This window comes from Oncorhynchus kisutch, linkage group LG18 (genome assembly GCF_002021735.2).
Source record: "Oncorhynchus kisutch isolate 150728-3 linkage group LG18, Okis_V2, whole genome shotgun sequence".
In the NCBI taxonomy this organism is placed as follows: domain Eukaryota; kingdom Metazoa; phylum Chordata; class Actinopteri; order Salmoniformes; family Salmonidae; genus Oncorhynchus; species Oncorhynchus kisutch.
Window position 1 is genome coordinate 73,788,067 of NC_034191.2, and position 19,921 is coordinate 73,807,987.

A 19,921-nucleotide genomic window follows, 5' to 3' on the forward strand; every position below is an offset into this window, starting at 1 on the left:
TCCAAAGAATTTGAAAACAAACACAATTTGGATAAACTCCTATATCTATTGGGTGAAATACTGTACCACAGTCTGCAATCACAGCAGCAAGATTTGTGACCTATTGCCACAAGGGCAACGAGTGAAGAACACACACCATTGTAAATACAACCCATATTTATGGTTTATTTATTTTCCCTTTTGTACTTTGGACTATTTGCACATCATAACACTGTATATAGACATAAATAAAATAATAAAGACACTTCAAATGTTAACTTTTGTTCATTATCTATTGCATTTGCTATGGCAATGTAAATATATGTTTCCCATGCCAATAAAGCCCTTAAATTGAGAGCGAGAAAGAGAGCGAGGAAGAGAACTTGAGAGAGAAAAAGTGAACCGAGAAAGGACTTCCTCTCCTTACTCCTCTAGAATCTGACTCCAGCAGCACAGGGCTGATTCATCATCAAACCTGGATTGTGCTTCCCCCGAATTAAGGTCACAAAATGTACAATCACATAAAATATATTTTACAATATTTCTGATGTAAGCCTAATTGGAGGTATTGCCAGCTTCCACATAAAATCTAAACTCTCAGCAGGCAATGCATGGCGACCGACCGTAGCATGGGACACCATCAAAGCCTACAAGTTTAATTAGTCTGAGACAATTTAATAAAAAAAGTGTAGTGTGCATCCATCTAGCTAGTTTAGGGCACTACTGCCATTCATTGCATCAAAAGGAAAAGCAGATATGAAATGTTGGGGAAATGTTGATGCCCGGGAGTGAAATCAGGTCACCAAATGTGATTGTTAACCACTCTACTCTCCCACCCGATGAGCTCATGTCTAATGGTCTGATATCATCTCAGTTTCTGTTTGCCCTGACGTTCTGTTTCCTTTGGCTCTGCTTCCTGTGTCTCCCCCTGCCACCCAACCAGATCACACTGAGCTCACCAGGAAACGCGGGATGGACCAATCAGCGCCCTGCCCTTTCTCCCTGCCACTTCCTGTGTGGCTGGAAACTATGACAAGAGGAGCCAGAGATGTCACAGGTGCTGACTCACACCCATCCCCACTGGGTTTTTTAGGGGAGCTACGAAGCAGCAGTGAGGACTGCTGTAAAGTGGGCCTAACCAGCTGTGCTTTAATAATGTCTGAGTTGTGTATTAACGCTGCTCCATGCTGGCTGACAATGCGTCACTCAGTGTGACGCGTGAATATATATCCACTGTGATGCCAGAAGATGGATCTGAAAGCCTCCCACTCAAAAGGTGTGTTTGTGTGTGTGGGGGGGGGTTACAGTGTCTCCTGACCCCTCCTGTCTCAGCCTCCAGTATTTATGCTGCAGTAGTTTATGTGTCGGGGGGCTGGGGTCAGTTTGTTATATCTGGAGTACTTCTCCTGTCCTATTCGGTGTCCTGTGTGAATCTAAGTGTGCGTTCTCTAATTCTCTCCTTCTCTCTTTCTTTCTCTCTCTCGGAGGACCTGAGCCCTAGGACCATGCCCCAGGACTACCTGACATGATGACTCCTTGCTGTCCCCAGTCCACCTGGCCATGCTGCTGCTCCAGTTTCAACTTCCACCTGACTGTGCTGCTGCTCCAGTTTCAACTGTTCTGCCTTATTATTATTATTCGACCATGCTGGTCATTTATGAACATTTGAACATCTTGGCCATGTTCTGTTATAATCTCCACCCGGCACAGCCAGAAGAGGACTGGCCACCCCACATAGCCTGGTTCCTCTCTAGGTTTCTTCCTAGGTATTGGCCTTTCTAGGGAGTTTTTCCTAGCCACCGTGCTTCTACACCTGCATTGCTTGCTGTTTGGGGTTTTAGGCTGGGTTTCTGTACAGCACTTTGAGATATCAGCTGATGTACGAAGGGCTATATAAATAAATTTGATTTGATTTGATTATAGATGGCATCTCTCCACAGGGCATCTGATCCTGCCAGGCACACACCAGGTGGGAAAACGCTATGTGAACATGCTCTCACACACACCCCCCCCCGTCCGGAAGAGGTCAAGCAAGACGCCGCTGGCGTCTATGATGAAAACCTGGGTGAGGATTCCTCTATCTGCCGCTTTGTTTGGAGGGGAGAGAGGAGTGATATTCCCCTGGTGAAGCAGTTAGAAGGTCATCACAGAAGGCCAGCAGGCAGAGGGGAGGGTCAGACGCACCAAAGACCTCAGTCTCCGTCTCTCTACCCAGGCAGTACCACAGCTGGAAGGTCCCCCACTATCACCCATGGAACCATTGAGGACCTGCCTGGTATGAGTATTGTTGGAGGGGCTGGAGGTACAGAATGCTGTCAAGCTATGGAGGCCTGGGTTGTGACAACCTCTGTGCCTTACGAGAGAGAGAGAGAAGGGCGGAGGAAAGGTCTGGTCTTTGTGCCAGGGAAGAAAGGAGCGCGCCAGAAGGTTAACAAGAAAGAAAGAAGAGACAGAGACAGAAAAAGAGAGAGAGAGCAAGAGGAGCACTTGTGAAGTCAGACTGACATGAAGGGTCAGAGTTGAGATAAAAAAGAACGGAGGCCTCTGATTGGGTAGTTCAGTAGAGAGAAGGGAGGCCTCTGATTGGAAAGTTTAGACAGAAGTAGTCGAGAAGCCAGGAGAGAAGAAATGAGCATTTTGAGATTACCACTCCCTAATGGACTGTTTTATTTCTGTGAGTCAGATCACACACAGCAATGCGTCTGCGCTACTAGTCCTATGTGGTACACCCATCCAGACCTCAGGAACCACCCAGACATTAGGCTTCTCAGTGAGTGCATTCTCCCTGTAGCATAGTGCTCCAAACACAGGCCAATATGTTGGGAGCCTGCTGGGATAAATCATTACAACAAGACATGCTAATCAATTAGGTATGTAGAGAGAGTATCGACTCAGGGGAAGGAACGTCTGTGTGACCCCAACTCATTCAAGCAGATAGGATGAAGAGAACATCAGAACCAGATCCTCAGCCTCTATAGTCACAACCGGTCCCTAGACCTCACCACCTAGTTCAGGTCATACTGCGGCAATAATTACAGACCGGTCTGTTATTATGTTCCCACAAACGTAAGGGGGGGGAAAATGAACTTGCGAACGCTGCCCTTCTCTTTCGGAGCTCTTTCTTTCCTCTGTGCAGCGGGCAGCATAAGTGCTGTACTGTCATACTGTCATGTTCTCGGTGCCTGACGCCACTCGTCCCCTCGGCAATTTACATGTCAGGATGACATGGTGGCCTGCAAAAATGCATTCCACTGTGACTCCGGGATGGAGGGCGGGGGTTTAGGTTGGTGGCGTGGGCGATAGCGGGCACGGCACCCGTGAAAAAGCGGGTGAAGGCGGGCAGCCTCACATCGACATGTCCCTGCCATGCCACACAGAGATCCATAAAGAGGAACAATTAGAGCTGCCAGGGTGACAGGGACTCAGGGGAGTGGAAGTGCCATTGTCTGCTGCCACTCTGGGTGGCACGGTGCCAGCCTCTCCGAAGGAACCTGCCGGCACCCTGGCAGCAATTAGCCGTCACACAGATTCATTAAAGATGTGAGCGTAACCTCCCTGACGACTCACACATCTGTTTTAAAGCTACAGTCAGTGAGGTATGTAATAGTACAGCTATCCGTGGCTGGGACAGCATGATCTAAATCACAGCAGAGGAGAGCGGAGTGGGAGGACTGTTGAACTGCCTGCCTAGTACACTACATGAAGGAAACTATCCAAAGTGATTGCACTGAGAGTTATTTCAGGAGACCTATGCAGGGATAATGTGGCTTCTTATTGCCAATTGTCTAACTATATACAAAACAGGCTTCTAAAAAGCATATAGAATGTCTGTGTACCGCCATAAACATTGATTATATAACCATTCAAATGATCTAAGGTGGTTTTTCTAGGATTGCGTTGCTCCCTGCTCAACATTCTTCCACAGTGTCAGAACATAGGGAAGGTATTTATGTTTACACTGGAAAAGTGAGACATCAAGAAACATTCAGAGCTCTAAGTGGGCTTCTGAGTGGTGCAGCGGTCTAAGGCACTGCATCTCAGTGCTTGAGGCATCACTACAGACACCCTGGTTCGAATCCAGGCTGTATCACAACCGGGCGTGATTGGGAGTCCCATAGGGCAGTGCACAATTGGTCCAGCGTTGTCCAGGGTAGGACGTCATTGTAAATAAGAATTTGTTCTTAACTGACTTGCCTATTTAAATAAAGGTTAAATCCAAACAAACCCCCAAAATATCTAATGCCACTATGATGTCACACCAAGCCTAAAGTCTGTAGGAAAACAGCCCAGTCTCCCTGTAAGTAGGGAGGGGTGGGGGGAGCGATGTGTTCTAAGGTCTTATGATGGTCAGGTGAAAAGGAGAGGGCTTTTCTCCACTACCCAGGAGCTTAAGAGCAGGATTAAGATGAGGGAAATTAATGTGAACAGGAGAAGAAAAAGGATTTTCACTTCTCCCCTCCTTTACTAGAGAACAGAGAAATAGCCAGGTGGGGAGGAGAGACACATGGCCTGGAAATCCAGGATAGAGAAGAGAGAACAAGAGCAACACAGAGAGAGAGCCTGATGCCTGCGCCTATCAGTGTCTAGGCCTTTGCACCTCGCTAAGAGCTTTAACAGGAGCCGTGGCGGGGAGGGAGAGACCTCCACACACACTCACAACTCCTCTGAAGGTAGAGGGCCTGGAGGAGGGAGGAAGGGAAGGAAGGCAGTAGAGGGCCTGGAGGAGGGAGGAAGGGAAAGGAGGGGTGCACAGAGTTATGAGGGAGTAAATGGTCCCAGGGGGAAGAGAAGACCTGGAATGTTCTACAGCTGTTTCCTGGTGAAAGGGGGCGGTGGGTTAGAACAGAGGGTGCTTGAAATGTTTGTCACATTCCGTCAGCCAGGTCTTTAGAGTTCCCTGAATAACGTATTGAACAGACCAGACCATGTCGCAGCGTAAGTGTGTGGTTGGACATACATGTTCAGGCGTGTGCGCAGTACATCTATATTTGTCTGCGTGTGTCTGTTAATTCATTGACTCCCGTGTCTCCGTCTCTGCCCTATTAGGCGTGAAAGGCCGGTCTTGCTTTCATCCGTTCATGCTTGAAAGCCACTTAAGAAATCTGACAACAAAACACTCTGGTTGCACTAATCCATCTCCCTGGGTGAGGGGAATTATAGCTAAACACATACCTCATTATCTTCCTGGGTGAGGAGAGGTAAATACATGCCTTCATTATCTCCCTGGGTGAGGGGAATTATAGCTAAATGCATATCTTCATTATCTTCCTGGGTGAGGGGAGGTAAACACATGGCTTCATTATCTCCTTGGGTGAGGGGAATTATAGCTAAACACATGCCTTCATTATCCCACCCGGTGAGGGGAGGTAAACACATGCCTTCATTATCCCCCCCAGGTGAGGGGAGGTACACATGCCCTCACTATCCCCCCCAGGTGAGGGGAGGTAAACACATGCCTTCATTATCCCCCCAGGTGAGGGGAGGTAAACACATGCCTTCATTATCCCCCCCAGGTGAGGGGAGGTAAACACATGCAATCATTTTCCCCCAGGTGAGGGGAGGTAAACACATGCCTTCATTACCCCCCCCCCCCAGGTGAGGGGAGGTAAACACATGCCTTCATTATCCCCCCCGGTGAGGGGAGGTAAACACATGCCATCATTATCCCCCAGGTGAGGAGAGGTAAACACATGCCTTCATTATCCCCCCAGGTGAGGGGAGGTAAACACATGCCTTCATTATCCCCCCAGGTGAGGGGGGGGGGGGGGGGTAAACACATGTCATCATTATCCCCCAGGTGAGGAGAGGTAAACATGCCTTCATTATCCCCCCAGGTGAGGGGGGGGGGGGGGGGTAAACACATGCCTTCATTATCCCCCAGGTGAGGGGAGGTAAACACATGCCTTCATTATCCCCCCAGGTGAGGGGGGGGGGGTAAACACATGTCTTCATTATCCCCCCAGGTGAGGGGAGGTAAACACATGCCTTCATTATCCCCCCAGGTGAGGGGGGGGGGTAAACACATGCCATCATTATCCCCCCAGGTGAGGGGAGGTAAACACATGCCTTCATTATCCCCCCCAGGTGAGGGGAGGTAAACACATGCAATCATTATCCCCCAGGTGAGGGGAGGTAAACACATGCCTTCATTATCCCCCCCCCCCCAGGTGAGGGGAGGTAAACACATGCCATCATTATTTGCCTTGCTCCATCTCAACACAATATTCTCCTATGCTAAAGGATTATGCCCAATCCCCTCTGGATTGCTGCACACCTAGCTCTGTAAAATGGTTATAGAGGGGTGGTGGGGGAAAGAGGAGAGGGCTTATTAGTTTGCAGTGGTTTTAGTTAAAGTCGAGTTAGTGGAAGCTAGCAACAACAAATCCTCAGTCTACCCCAGTGATGCCCCATCTTGAAAGGTTGGGTTGGGGGTTTAGATGTGCATCAGGTGAGGAGGAGAGAGTTTACTGCCTGCTGGGTTCTCTTTGGAGGCTGTGGTGTCAACACTTCACCGATGGGGGGGGGGGGGGCACCACGGTGTAGAAAACAAGAGGGGGGTGGGGGGGTTTCTACACTGTCTCTGCACTATATCACCAAGTCAGTGAAACACTCCCTGGAATGGAGATGGAACTTAATTGCCACTGATACAGAATGCTGTTAATGCAGCACCCAGTGCTGGCTGGTACTGAACAGATTTAACTGTTGATGTGCCAGGTGGGATTCAACAGACTACTAGGCCAACAACCCGCCCCCACCACCCCATGAGAAATACACTGAACGGTGACACCACACTGTGAAAGCATAGTGCCATATCTCTTCCAAGACATCCATGAAAGGGGCTCCTGGCAGTAGAGCTCACCCCAGATGAGGTGATGTGTAGCAGGCTTGACAGGGCTGGGTGTGAGGGGGTTAGTCCTGAAGGAGCAGTGAGGGATGCACTGATGTGATGACTGTAGTAGCAGGTCTGGCAGTGCTGAGCTGGAGGCGCCCTCGTTACTGTAGTACACCTGGACAAGCCTGTTAATGCAGTGCCCCTGGACAGGCCTGGGGCTCAGTGGCTCCGCTTCCTGCCACCAGCCCTGCCTGCCTGAGTGATCGTCTCTTTGCTTCCCTGCCTCCTACCCTATTCCCCTCGCTGACTGTATGAGCCCTGCCTGCCTTCCCATCTGCCAATCTTCCAGCCCACTGTAATGCAAAGCTCTTTCTCTGCCTGGCTTGAAGCAGGTTCTTTAAGACCCAGCCACCCCCCTGTATGTCTATAAGACTGTGCTACCGTGCCAGCAAGCCAGCTTGGCAGCAAGAAGGGTCAACCTACCATATGAACAGTCATCCATCTTAGTGAATCACCAGAGAGCATCAATCCGTTCTGATAGACCTTTTGTGCAATACTGAGAAAAACTCACACACAAAAACATTTTGGACGGCAATAGTCACTTTCTTTTGCTGTTTAGTAGGAGGATTAGGGCATTCGAAAAGCAAAACTTGAGGATGAAGTAAACAAGTTGTTTGCCACACAGTGTGTTTTTAGACTGATCTGAAAACCGATTTGGATTCAATTGGATTATGGCCATTTGAGATTTGCCTCGTTTGTCCTTTTTCAGGGGGCTAATTTCATGCTTTCTCAGTGAACCTCATGGAGCCACCAGCGAGGTAATGAACCGGTGGCGGAGCTGGGTTGGTTATCATGGACTTCTACTGTGGGAAATAAGATGGAAGACTTCTCCTCCATTACGACTAGTTTGTCTCGAATTGGTTGGGTATGAGGAGGGAAAATCCAGGAAGTTACAGTAGACAAACAAAACCCTTCCACTTCCCCACAGAAGCCAAGCTGTCCAGAATCTAGCAGTGCTGCCACTACAGTACTGTATGTATCCCTCTAAGTTCCCCTATTCATCATGATATGGTTTCCTCTAGGGTGTACGTCTGGAATCCATATGGAGATTAAGTTGATGAATGGTTTGCTGGAGATTTGGAAAAGCATTTCCGTGCTGAAGTCTGTTCTAAACAAACTATGAAGCTGCAGAGTCGATATCATTGCTACGATCTTGATTTAGTAAGATAAGTCTAAAAAACACTGGAAGACTTTTCAGGCATATTAAGTATCCATAGAGTATCCATCAACATGAGGTTATAGTCTACATGTATTTTCTGTTGCAAATGGAAAAGAAAGTAATCTCTTTAAAAAGAAAGGCCTGACCAGCTTAGGTTTTGCCCAACTTCAGAACTAGTCTAGCCCTTATAAGGGTCACACTGCTCTAACTTTAAGCGTTCTGTTAACCCCACTTAACATTGCACAACCCACTTGGGGCTCGTCGAACTCTGGGTGGGGGGGGTTCAAGAAACTTCAGACATTGACCCAAATATTTGCCACACTCATAAACACACCCTGAAATGACAACACCGAAGCCAACACCAAGTCTCGACCACACACTCACACGTAAATACATGCAGGGAGATGGGCCTAAATCCACAGTCACAAGATCAATGTCACTTTACAGCCACTTCATTTAATACTATATTTCCTTAGAGTTGGCATTAGGTATGTATTGAGTCTAACTCCACATTTAACATATTACCCACTTATGAATATTTACAGTTGCAATATAGGTTAAGTACCTTTCCCCGGGGGTAAAGAGAGTGTCTGTCCCCGTCAGGCAGCATATGCTGTTCACATATCCAAATCCCTCAGCACTTCTCCCCATTACTGCCTGTGATGTTTTAATGGCTTTCTGTTTCATCTCCCAGTTAAACTCACACAGACATTATAGTAAAGCAAGGCAGCACTTGTGAACAACCTCAAGAGGACAGCTATTAAAAGATCATTTTGATAAAGATGGAATTACAATACATCAAAATATTTACACGCCTCCCCTTTGAACACATATTTGAGAAGTTCTGAGAATTTCCAGAAGCATTCCTACTGCTTCCTGCACTGTGTGGAATCCACTCAACTAGGAGTATGCATTGTGCATATTTCAGTGTATTCCAGTCAATGTTAAATCTGCATCTTAAAACACAATGTTAATTCATTAGAATCCTTCGGTGAGGAGGCTACGACTGAGGAGAGTTTTTTTTTGGTGCCCACGACTGAGATTATAATTTAGGAGACATTAATTCCTCTGACCTGTGGAGAGATGTCTGGTTGCCGGGTGTATTCTTAAACAGTATCCAGTGGCTTATTGTAATGTGCTGGTCTGGATTTAATATGGGCCTCTTAATATCAGTCCATCATGTGTTGAGACAGGCCCGGCTGGCCATGGGATTAGGGCGGTTTGTGTGCGACAACATTATTTAGTACAGTGGGCCGATGACCCTCCTTATCAATGAATCCCTCTAAGATCTTGCTGAATGTACTTGCACACTCTTACCTCAATGTTCCGCTTGTGGCATTTGTCAAAACGCCTCTTCCCTATCGTGCTACAGTTTTTAAACTCCTGCTAAATCTTATTTGTAGAAGTTCTCTGACCACTTGAAGACATGCAGGCCGACAGTGGTTTAGCGTGTCTTTAAGATCAGCCTTAAAACAAATCGTAAGTAGTAGCAGAGCTTTGACTGCTTCTCATAGGAGCTGTTTCTTCTTTAAGACACAGTCAAACGTTTGGACACACCTACACATTCAAGGGTTTTTCTTTTAAAATGTTACTATTTTCAACATCGTAGAATAATAGTGAAGATATGAAAACTAGGAAATAACACATGGAATCATCTAGAAACAAAAACAAAGTGTTAAACAAATCAAAATATTTTCACACTAAGCCCTAAAACCTCCTGTAAAGATCCAACAGATTTTAACACCACGTGGACAGAGCTTCTACAAGAGCTGTTGCTGCTTCCAGACCCGGTCTGTGTTTCCAGTGGGTCCCAGAGAGATGACAGTTTCAATGAGACCACACACTGACGGGACAATTATTACCATTCAAATGTTCCTCCTTGAGCCCGTCTTGCCCTGGTCAGGGTCATGGCACTCATCTCAAAACTGGGTAAACCTAAATTGGCTTAAGAAGGCCGAGAGACCAGTCTGTGAAATTTTAAAGTCATATGATTTATGTTTGACACCAGGACAAAGAGATGGAACGCTTCAAGGAGGCTGCGCTGTGGCAGAAGGCACTAAGATTCTCAAATAAAGGCAACATGGAGCAGAATGTGATATTTACAGAAAAAATTTCAGAAAAAAATATTGCAAGATGAATATCTAGGGTAAACCATGAAGGCCACACACACACAGCTTGGCTATTTTGTTCCATCAGTCTCACTAAATCGCTGACTCTTTACTGTTGTTGAGATGCCTCATTAAGCCTTTCTGACATGGACAGAACCCTGGACAGAGGGGATGATGAATGTAACAAACTATCACTAATAGGGCGGACTTCAGACTCCAGAAAGCCGCAAATTTAAAATCAACAGCCAAACAGTTAATCATGCCGCAGAGCTAAAGACCAGCGCGTACGCAGTGTTGCCCCTTTCAACATCCCCAATTAATGGGACTAATAAAGATCCATTCAAAAACGGCCCTTCTGCTTGCTTTACAATAAATAACAGTGGCATGAGCGAGAAGTGAGGGAAATAATTATAAAGTCATTAAAAATATATATATTTGGCACTACATGGTCCATGCAAATATATATACCTTCCACATTGAGCAGAGACAGAAATAAGTGACAGGGATTAGCACTGGGCATCATGGTTTGGAAACAAACACACCTGAGAAATAAAATGGCTTCATGGGAGGGTTCAGGGGGATCCAAGGATATCGCAGCAGTAGACAAACTATGCCGATACCCTATACTGAATCATTACCTGATGTTTAGGCCATGCTAAATCAGAGGTGGGCCCCATTTCCTTTAGAAAACCTCTGGGCAGGTAAGGGGGGGGGGGGGTGCATTTCGCAAACTTCCTTTTGTGACTGAAAGTCATTGTCGTTCCTATTAGATCAGAGGAAAATTAACTCCTCTCATGCCTGAGAAGAACACCGTGGCCCCATACTGTTAATGACCCGTAATGACGACTCCACAGTGCCACAGATGCAGGATGACAGTAATGGAGAGATTTGCCTGCGGTCATACTCATATATCCAAGGCAGAGAGACTGGGAGAGGAGGAGGGAGGAGCTGCAGCAGTGTGGGCTACTCACCTGCCCCCCTTCCTGTAACCTGGTTCCCCTTCCAGAAAAACAACATGCAAGGAAGCAGGAACAAAAAAACAGCCTATCCCCTAAGTAACAACATCCTAGTAACAGTAGCAGCCCTGTACTGATGGCTTGGAAGTGGGGCAGGGTTGGTCCTTGGTGAATTAATTAGCCGGTTTTCTGAGCGCCTAGACTGACTCAGTCACCTACAAAGGCCTCTAGCGAAATTCAGTAAACCCCATTATCCATCAGGAATTATGAATACGTAAATCATGCGAGAGCTTCTTTTAATCTCAGCAGTTCATTAAACCTGACGGGTATGCAGTGCAAATCGCTGACTGGACCACCTGGCCTCTATTGCCCTCACTGTATGGGCATGCTGGCTGATTCATGGGTTTTCCTGCCCATTTCCCTGTGTGTCCGGCTGTACCCCCCCCCCCCTCCAGAAGGGCCGAGTTTAATTAAAGAGGGTCCTGTTTGCTCAGCATCTCTTTCAGAGTCACATCTAAATGGGTAATTATACTGTCTGTACACAATTACTTTAAACCAAAACACTGGCCGGCCCCTTGCCCTCCCTGGCCTGAGCATAAAAAGAATTTGAGAATTTCAATAAGCATTTTTCTACGGCTGGCCATGCTTTCCACCTGGCTACTCCTACCCCGGACAACAGCACTGCACCCCCAACAGCAACTCGCCCAAGCCTTCCCCATTTCTCCTTCTCCCAAATCCATTCAGCTGATGTTCTGAAAGAGCTGCAAAATCTGGACCCCTACAAATCAGCCGGGCTAGACAATCTGGACCCTTTCTTTCTAAAATTATCTGCCGAAATTGTTGCCACCCCTATTACTAGCCTGTTCAACCTCTCTTTCGTGTCGTCTGAGATTCCCAAAGATTGGAAAGCAGCTGCGGTCATCCCCCTCTTCAAAGGGGGGGACACTCTTGACCCAAACTGCTACAGACCTATATCTATCCTACCGTGCCTTTCTAAGGTCTTCGAAAGCCAAGTCAACAAACAGATTACCGACCATTTCGAATCTCACCATACCTTCTCTGCTATGCAATCTGGTTTCAGAGCTGGTCATGGGTGCACCTCAGCCACGCTCAAGGTCCTAAACGATATCTTAACCGCCATCGATAAGAAACATTACTGTGCAGCCGTATTCATTGATCTGGCCAAGGCTTTCGACTCTGTCAATCACCATATCCTCATCGGCAGACTCGACAGCCTTGGTTTCTCAAATGATTGCCTCGCCTGGTTCACCAACTACTTCTCTGATAGAGTTCAGTGTGTCAAGTCGGAGGGTCTGCTGTCCGGACCTCTGGCAGTCTCTATGGGGGTGCCACAGGGTTCAATTCTTGGACCGACTCTCTTCTCTGTATACATCAATGAGGTCGCTCTTGCTGCTGGTGAGTCCCTGATCCACCTCTACGCAGACGACACCATTCTGTATACTTCCGGCCCTTCTTTGGACACTGTGTTAACAACCCTCCAGGCAAGCTTCAATGCCATACAACTCTCCTTCCGTGGCCTCCAATTGCTCTTAAATACAAGTAAAACTAAATGCATGCTCTTCAACCGATCGCTACCTGCACCTACCCGCCTGTCCAACATCACTACTCTGGACGGCTCTGACTTAGAATACGTGGACAACTACAAATACTTAGGTGTCTGGTTAGACTGTAAACTCTCCTTCCAGACCCATATCAAACATCTCCAATCCAAAGTTAAATCTAGAATTGGCTTCCTATTTCGCAACAAAGCATCCTTCACTCATGCTGCCAAACATACCCTTGTAAAACTGACCATCCTACCAATCCTCGACTTTGGCGATGTCATTTACAAAATAGCCTCCAATACCCTACTCAACAAATTGGATGCAGTCTATCACAGTGCAATCCGTTTTATCACCAAAGCCCCATATACTACCCACCATTGCGACCTGTACGCTCTCGTTGGCTGGCCCTCGCTTCATACTCGTCGCCAAACCCACTGGCTCCATGTCATCTACAAGACCCTGCTAGGTAAAGTCCCCCCTTATCTCAGCTCGCTGGTCACCATAGCATCTCCCACCTGTAGCACACGCTCCAGCAGGTATATCTCTCTAGTCACCCCCAAAACCAATTCTTTCTTTGGCCGCCTCTCCTTCCAGTTCTCTGCTGCCAATGACTGGAACGAACTACAAAAATCTCTGAAACTGGAAACACTTATCTCCCTCACTAGCTTTAAGCACCAACTGTCAGAGCAGCTCACAGATTACTGCACCTGTACATAGCCCACCTAAAATTTAGCCCAAACAACTACCTCTTTCCCAACTGTATTTAATTTTTATTTATTTATTTATTTTGCTCCTTTGCACCCCATTATTTTTTTATTTCTACTTTGCACATTCTTCCATTGCAAAACTACCATTCCAGTATTTTACTTGCTATATTGTATTTACTTTGCCATCATGGCCTTTTTTTGCCTTTACCTCCCTTCTCACCTCATTTGCTCACATTGTATATAGACTTGTTTATACTGCATTATTGACTGTATGTTTGTTTTTACTCCATGTGTAACTCTGTGTCGTTTTATCTGTCGAACTGCTTTGCTTTATCTTGGCCAGGTCGCAATTGTAAATGAGAACTTGTTCTCAACTTGCCTACCTGGTTAAATAAAGGTAAAATAAAATAAAATAAATAAAAATAAAGACACCTCACTTCTACTAGGGTAGTGTTCATTAGGCACAAAACGGAAGAACCGAGTTAAACGAGAAAGCACTGCCTGAACTTGTTCAGTTTTCTGCAGTGAGTAGGGGGGGGGGGGGCAAGGGGCCGGCCAGTGAAATTGCAAGGTACCACCTTGCAATTTCATGGAAGACTTTCTTTGTGTCAAAAGAGCTGGGTATGTATGAGACAGAAACACAATAGTGGACATTAATAATAACAGTTAATTACTTACGGTGTGTTATTATCATTATGAGGGCAACTATTCCATCTTGGGATGGCTGTGGAGATTTTAATTTCATTCTCCACTGGTGCAGATAGCCCAGACAGATGGAGCTCTGCTGAGCTGTATGTGACCAACCACTAACTCTACTACAGTTTCTATAGAGAGCTACTTGACTGGTTATACTTCGTGTGCTGGGAGTCTGTCTTAAAGACAAATCATTTTAAAGTGGATAGTTGAAAAGAGGCGAGAGACAGCAACGGTCCACAGAAAGGCTGTGTGGCCAGGTCCAAGGAAGAAGAACTATGAGCATTATGCTGCGTATACTAAAGGTCTGCAGCTCGGCACATTCAAAATATAGATAGTTATAGCAGTGAATGGACGGAAGAAACAGTGCAGGGAGATCATCAGACCATCTGGGACAGCCAGAGGATATCCTGGGTTTCATGGTCACACAAGACACAATAACGCAATCCAGAATGCATTAGGGTCACTCCAGCCAGGCCCTGTGCGGTGTCCAGACACAAGGCTCAGCTGAGCAAAGGCTACAAACGATCATGTTCATCTCATAAGAATTTAGCCCTACTTACAGCAACGCTGTACTCATCTTGATGATGTTTGCCTTGATTGACATGTACTATAGCCTGATCTCCCATACCTACCGTGTATCATTCAGCGCATGTGTATGGGCTTCTACAAAAGTGAAGTGTGGTAGCCTATGTCTAACTTCCCATAGACAACTAACTTGAGTGATGCAAGCAGGGAATTGCAATGCAACAGCCTTAAATTAATATCTCCTTGCATGGATGCCACCAAGGATCAGGAATGCATGCAGGCAATGTGATTGTAACTACTGAACATTTTGGGAGAACAACAACTGCAGCCACTTTTTAATTAGTTTGTTAGCAATCATTTTTACATTAAATAAAAAGGCTCTTAATTTGCATGTGTAATTCCATCACTGCTTTGTTACTCCCTGATTGGCAAGTAAAACAAAATAGTTATTTACATTCTATTAGAAATAATTTGTTTAGCAAATATTTGCCTGTTTGTGTTTTTTTATATTGGTGGCGGAGGAAAAAGTTATTGGATGAGGTTGTGGACCAAATCCTGAGTCTCAAGAGATCCCCTTGTGTGGAAGGTTCTGTATGTACGATGCTGCCACCATCAGGCATTACACATAAAGGCATTGAGAGGCAGAGAGAGGGACAGTTTCACAGTCCCACATCTATTCAAGAATCTAGTAGGAAGGCTACTTACATGCAGAACAACTGGGGAAAAACACATTGGTTACTGATGTAGACAGTGCTATTTGTCTAAAAGTGCATTTTTATTACATGAAATTGTAATTTTTGCATGGAAACAATTACAATAATAGATGTGTCTGGCTCATTCAATTAGAATACAAATGTGAGTGAGATCTTCCTTCAATTGCTCCTATTCAAGATTTTATTTAGTCTACTTTAACATTTCAACAACTTTGTATAGCCCCATATAAAGTTGTTTAAATTCAACTTCATAAAGACTCGAGTAAATAGGCCAGTTAGTTTGCATAATACATTAGGGGAAAATCAGCTAAACACATTCAGAGATGTTTGACTAAGAAAGCAAAATGCACCAACCAATGTATTTGCTAAAATGTAATTCTTCAGACAAATACCTAAAACACTTTTCATTACATTGAACTAAACAACCATCATCATTCTCCCATGTAAAACTAAAGACAATACACCAATGCTTAACATGTGGGATCGGGGCCGGATTACCTAACAGGCATGCAGGGCACATGCCCCAGAGCCCACAACCTCCAGGGGGCTTCTAACCAAATAATTGTTTGTTTGTTTTATGGGGTGGCGTTGGGAGGCCCCCCTTAGATAGCATATGAGAAACTATCTAGAATTGTAGGAAAATAGCTATAAAAACACCACATTTCTCTCTCACCCATGGTAAAAAGTGTAGAATGGCAAGAAATGTACTTTAATAGCACAACATTAATACAAAATATGTTTTAATGCTGTCCCGAGTGGCGCAGTGGTCGAAAGCATTTTATGTCGATGTCACTCCACTCCCTGGTTCGAATCCAGGCTGTATCACATCTGGTCACGATTTGGAGTCCCATAGGGTGGTGCACAATTGGCCCAGCATCGCCCGAGTTTGGCCGGGGTAGGCCTTCATTGTAAATAACAATTTGTTCTTAAATGACTTATATATTTTAAATGTGTTTATTAAACTAGACATCATAAAATACATAGTTACATGCTTCCAATGAAGTTCAGATGAGCCACAATCAAACACAATCAATCTAGATCATACCAAAGCATCTGTATAACAATCCATAAGATATAGCTCTCCACAACTGCCAAGCCCTTCACTGTGGCATGTTGCCAATATGCAGTGACACTACAATATAGGTATTCTACGCTAAATGACAGTCTATAACAAGAAGCAGAAATAGGAAGTTAAGTTATTAGACTTCGATTGCTTAAAATAGATTAGCATATATAAAAAGTAACGGTTTGCTTTGATAAGGTCTTCAAAGATGTCCTAACTTTTCAGAGAAGTCGGTGTCAGTCTGACAACTTGAAACCGACGTGAAATTGACCGCATCAGAAAAATATATATACAAAGTAGCGCATTGAACTCTTCAACAACTATAGTGGTTATGGATGATAGAAATAATTTCCAAATTATTCTCCAGCCACAATCCAAAATGGAAGAGAATCTCGACATTCTGCTACACTGTATTTGGTCAAAGAGCGTACCACAGTGCTGACTACATTATAAAAGTTTCAAATGAGCTGGGCTGGGGCACATCGGTCTGTTTGAACTACCTGAACAGATCTATTTACTGATGGACAAGGGGACATTAAAACAACCATATACAAACTCTCCATAAGCTAATTTTCCTGGAAAACAATGAAATTGTAGCCTAAGTAACATACACAGGCTCTTCGGCAGAAAACTTGTAGTATTAGGTTGATACAGACACTGGACTGCCCTCCAGACAACTTCGGAATGCGTTCTTCTACAGAGAGCGCGACGCACCCGTTATAGCCTACTAGATCAGGCTACTTCAAATTAATAGGTCTTTGCACAACAAACAAAATACACAATAAATGACGAGCCTTACCTTTGAATACTTCTCCTCGAACTGTAAGGAATAAGCTTCCCGCAGCAATGAGACAAGTTAAAAGTCTTTCCATTGCGGGAGAGTATCGCGAACGTAACCCCCAGCTCCGGGGTAAGAATCTATTCTACTCTTCCGCTCTGACAGAGGAAAATATTCGTTTTTACAGCTAACGTGTCCGGTAATGGGAGTGTTCCCCTGTCTGTCTTTCCCTACTTGGTTACTTGTGCATCTTTCAAGCGGCTCCGCTCCGGTAGTGACTTGCTGGCTGCCAGGAGGTAACTAACGTCACAGCGAACACAGAAAAGCTCAAGACACTGCGCGCTCCAATAGAGGTGTCGGTATTCAGACGGAGTGACTTTGGTTTTCTTTCATACTTTCATCCAAAATTTGCTAGAATTCTTGCTGGAAATACGGAACGATAGACACTTCACATGCAAATACGTTTGTGTATTCTATTCTAGCCTATATCTACGTTTTAAACTGTGGAGTCAAAGTTTCAGATTGTTGTTTCAGACCCGGTTTGATACAGCTGTAGATGATAAAGACGGGGAGGGGCATCATTTAAAGTCAACTGTGAAGATTCCCAATTAGGGTCCGAATTTGAGCCTCCTTGCATCATCATATTGCTTCACAGTTAATTGAGTTTCTTATGTCATTAACAGCATTGCTATTAATGGGGGGGGGGGGGGGGGGGCGACTTATACATAGCATAACATAACTGCAATTTGAGCTTTTTGTCTCAATGCAAATAAATATACTACGGTATAATATATCTGACCACCTTGTTATGGTGTTGTGATTACAGGTAGGGTTTAATATTTTCCAGGTATTTTACAAATGTTCCTGTCTGAGAATAAGTCAATCCTCCCAGGTAAACCAGTATTTCCCGCCATGACCGGAAGTGTCATTCAGAAGTATTATATTTTTGTTTTGTTTTGTCTCAGCCTCCAGTATTTATGCTGCAGTAGTTTATGTGTCGGGGGGCTGGGGTCAGTTTGTTATATCTGGAGTACTTCTCCTGTCCTATTCGGTGTCCTGTGTGAATCTAAGTGTGCGTTCTCTAATTCTCTCCTTCTCTCTTTGTTTCTCTCTCTCGGAGGACCTGAGCCCTATAGGACCATGCCCCAGGACTACCTGACATGATGACTCCTTTCTGTCCCCAGTCCACCTGGCCATGCTGCTGTTCCAGTTTCAACTGACCTGAGCCCTAGGACCATGCCCCAGGACTACCTGACATGATGACTCCTTGCTGTCCCCAGTCCACCTGGCCATGCTGCTGTTCCAGTTTCAACTGACCTGAGCCCTAGGACCATGCCCCAGGACTACCTGACATGATGACTCCTTGCTGTCCCCAGTCCACCTGGCCATGCTGCTGCTCCAGTTTCAACTTCCACCTGACTGTGCTGCTGCTCCAGTTTCAACTGTTCTGCCTTATTATTATTCGACCATGCTGGTCATTTATGAACATTTGAACATCTTGGCCATGTTATGTTATAATCTCCACCCGGCACAGCCAGAGGAGGACTGGCCACCCCACATAGCCTGGTTCCTCTCTAGGTTTCTTTCTAGGTATTGGCCTTTCTAGGGAGTTTTTCCTAGCCACCGTGCTTCTACACCTGCATTTCTTGCTGTTTGGGGTTTTAGGCTGGGTTTCTGTACAGCACTTTGAGATATCAGCTGATGTACGAAGGGCTATATAAATACATTTGATTTGATTTGATTTTAACCAGGCAAGTCTGTTAAGAACAAATTCTTATTTACAATTACGTCCTATAGAAAGCCAAAAGGCTCCTGTCGGGACCAGGGCTGGGATTGAAAATACAAATTTAAAATAAAAATATAGGACAAAACACACATCAAACAAGAAAGCCAACACAACACCACATAAAGAGAGACCTAAGACAACAACATAGCAAGGCAGCAACACATGACAACACAGCATGGTAGCAAGATGACAACAACATGTCAGCAGCACAACATGGTAGCAACACAAAACAGGATACAAACATTATTGGGCACAGACAACAGCACAAAGGGCAAGAAGGTAGAGACAACAATACATCACGCAAAGCAGCCACAACTGTCAATAAGAGTGTCCATGATTGAGTCTTTGAATGAAGAGATGGAGATAAAACTGTCCAATTTGAGTGTTTGTTGCAGCTCGTTCCAGTCGCAAGCTGCAGCGAACTGAAAAGAGGAGCGACCCAGGGATGTGTGTGCTTTGGGGACCTTTCACAGAATGTGACTGGCAGAACCGGTGTTGTATGTGGATGATGAGGGCTGCATATAAACCTGTCTGGATTTTATTAGACCTTTGATTAGCATGACAATTCTAAACTGATGCTACCGGAGCCTGATGAGACATATATTAAATACAGTCTATGAGAACCTACATTAACATTTAATAAGCCCAAAAAAGCCCAAATGATTGTGCCATTATCCAATACATAGCCTACATAGGCTACTGCACATTACGCATGACAGAAAAACATAAAAGCTGATAGATATAGCTAGCTATATGCTCTCGTGGCTAAATCAATTATACTAGCTCCAGTAGGTTAATCTTTTTGAGTGTGAACTGTATTACTGTACTGTATTGTATTATACTGTAGCCTATTATATGGACTGGAAGTACGCACATCGTTCAAACCATGATAAAGCAGAAGAGAACATGCCATTCTGGTGCAACACATGCGGCCTACGAAGTTACAAGTGTATAGGCAAGCGAATTTGATTTTAACGTTGAAATATAATAGGGC

General features: G+C 45.1%; 1 protein-coding gene across 7 annotated transcripts in view; it reads right to left on the reverse strand.

The window, feature by feature from the left end:
* The window catches only part of LOC109909808 (receptor-type tyrosine-protein phosphatase mu), a 309,073-nt gene extending 291,377 nt beyond the window's left edge, over positions 1 to 17,696 (reverse strand). For 5 of the 7 annotated variants that reach the window (XM_031796761.1, XM_031796763.1, XM_031796759.1 and 2 more), the window contains exon 1: positions 17,163 to 17,695. In XM_031796761.1, the coding sequence (XP_031652621.1) occupies positions 17,163 to 17,235 (73 nt within the window). In that variant the 5' untranslated portion in view covers positions 17,236 to 17,695. Of the gene's footprint in view, positions 1 to 17,162 lie in introns of all 7 variants that reach the window. The other 2 variants (XM_031796756.1, XM_031796758.1) reach the window with 1 other exon arrangement.
* Positions 17,697 to 19,921: the final 2,225 nt, after the last annotated feature.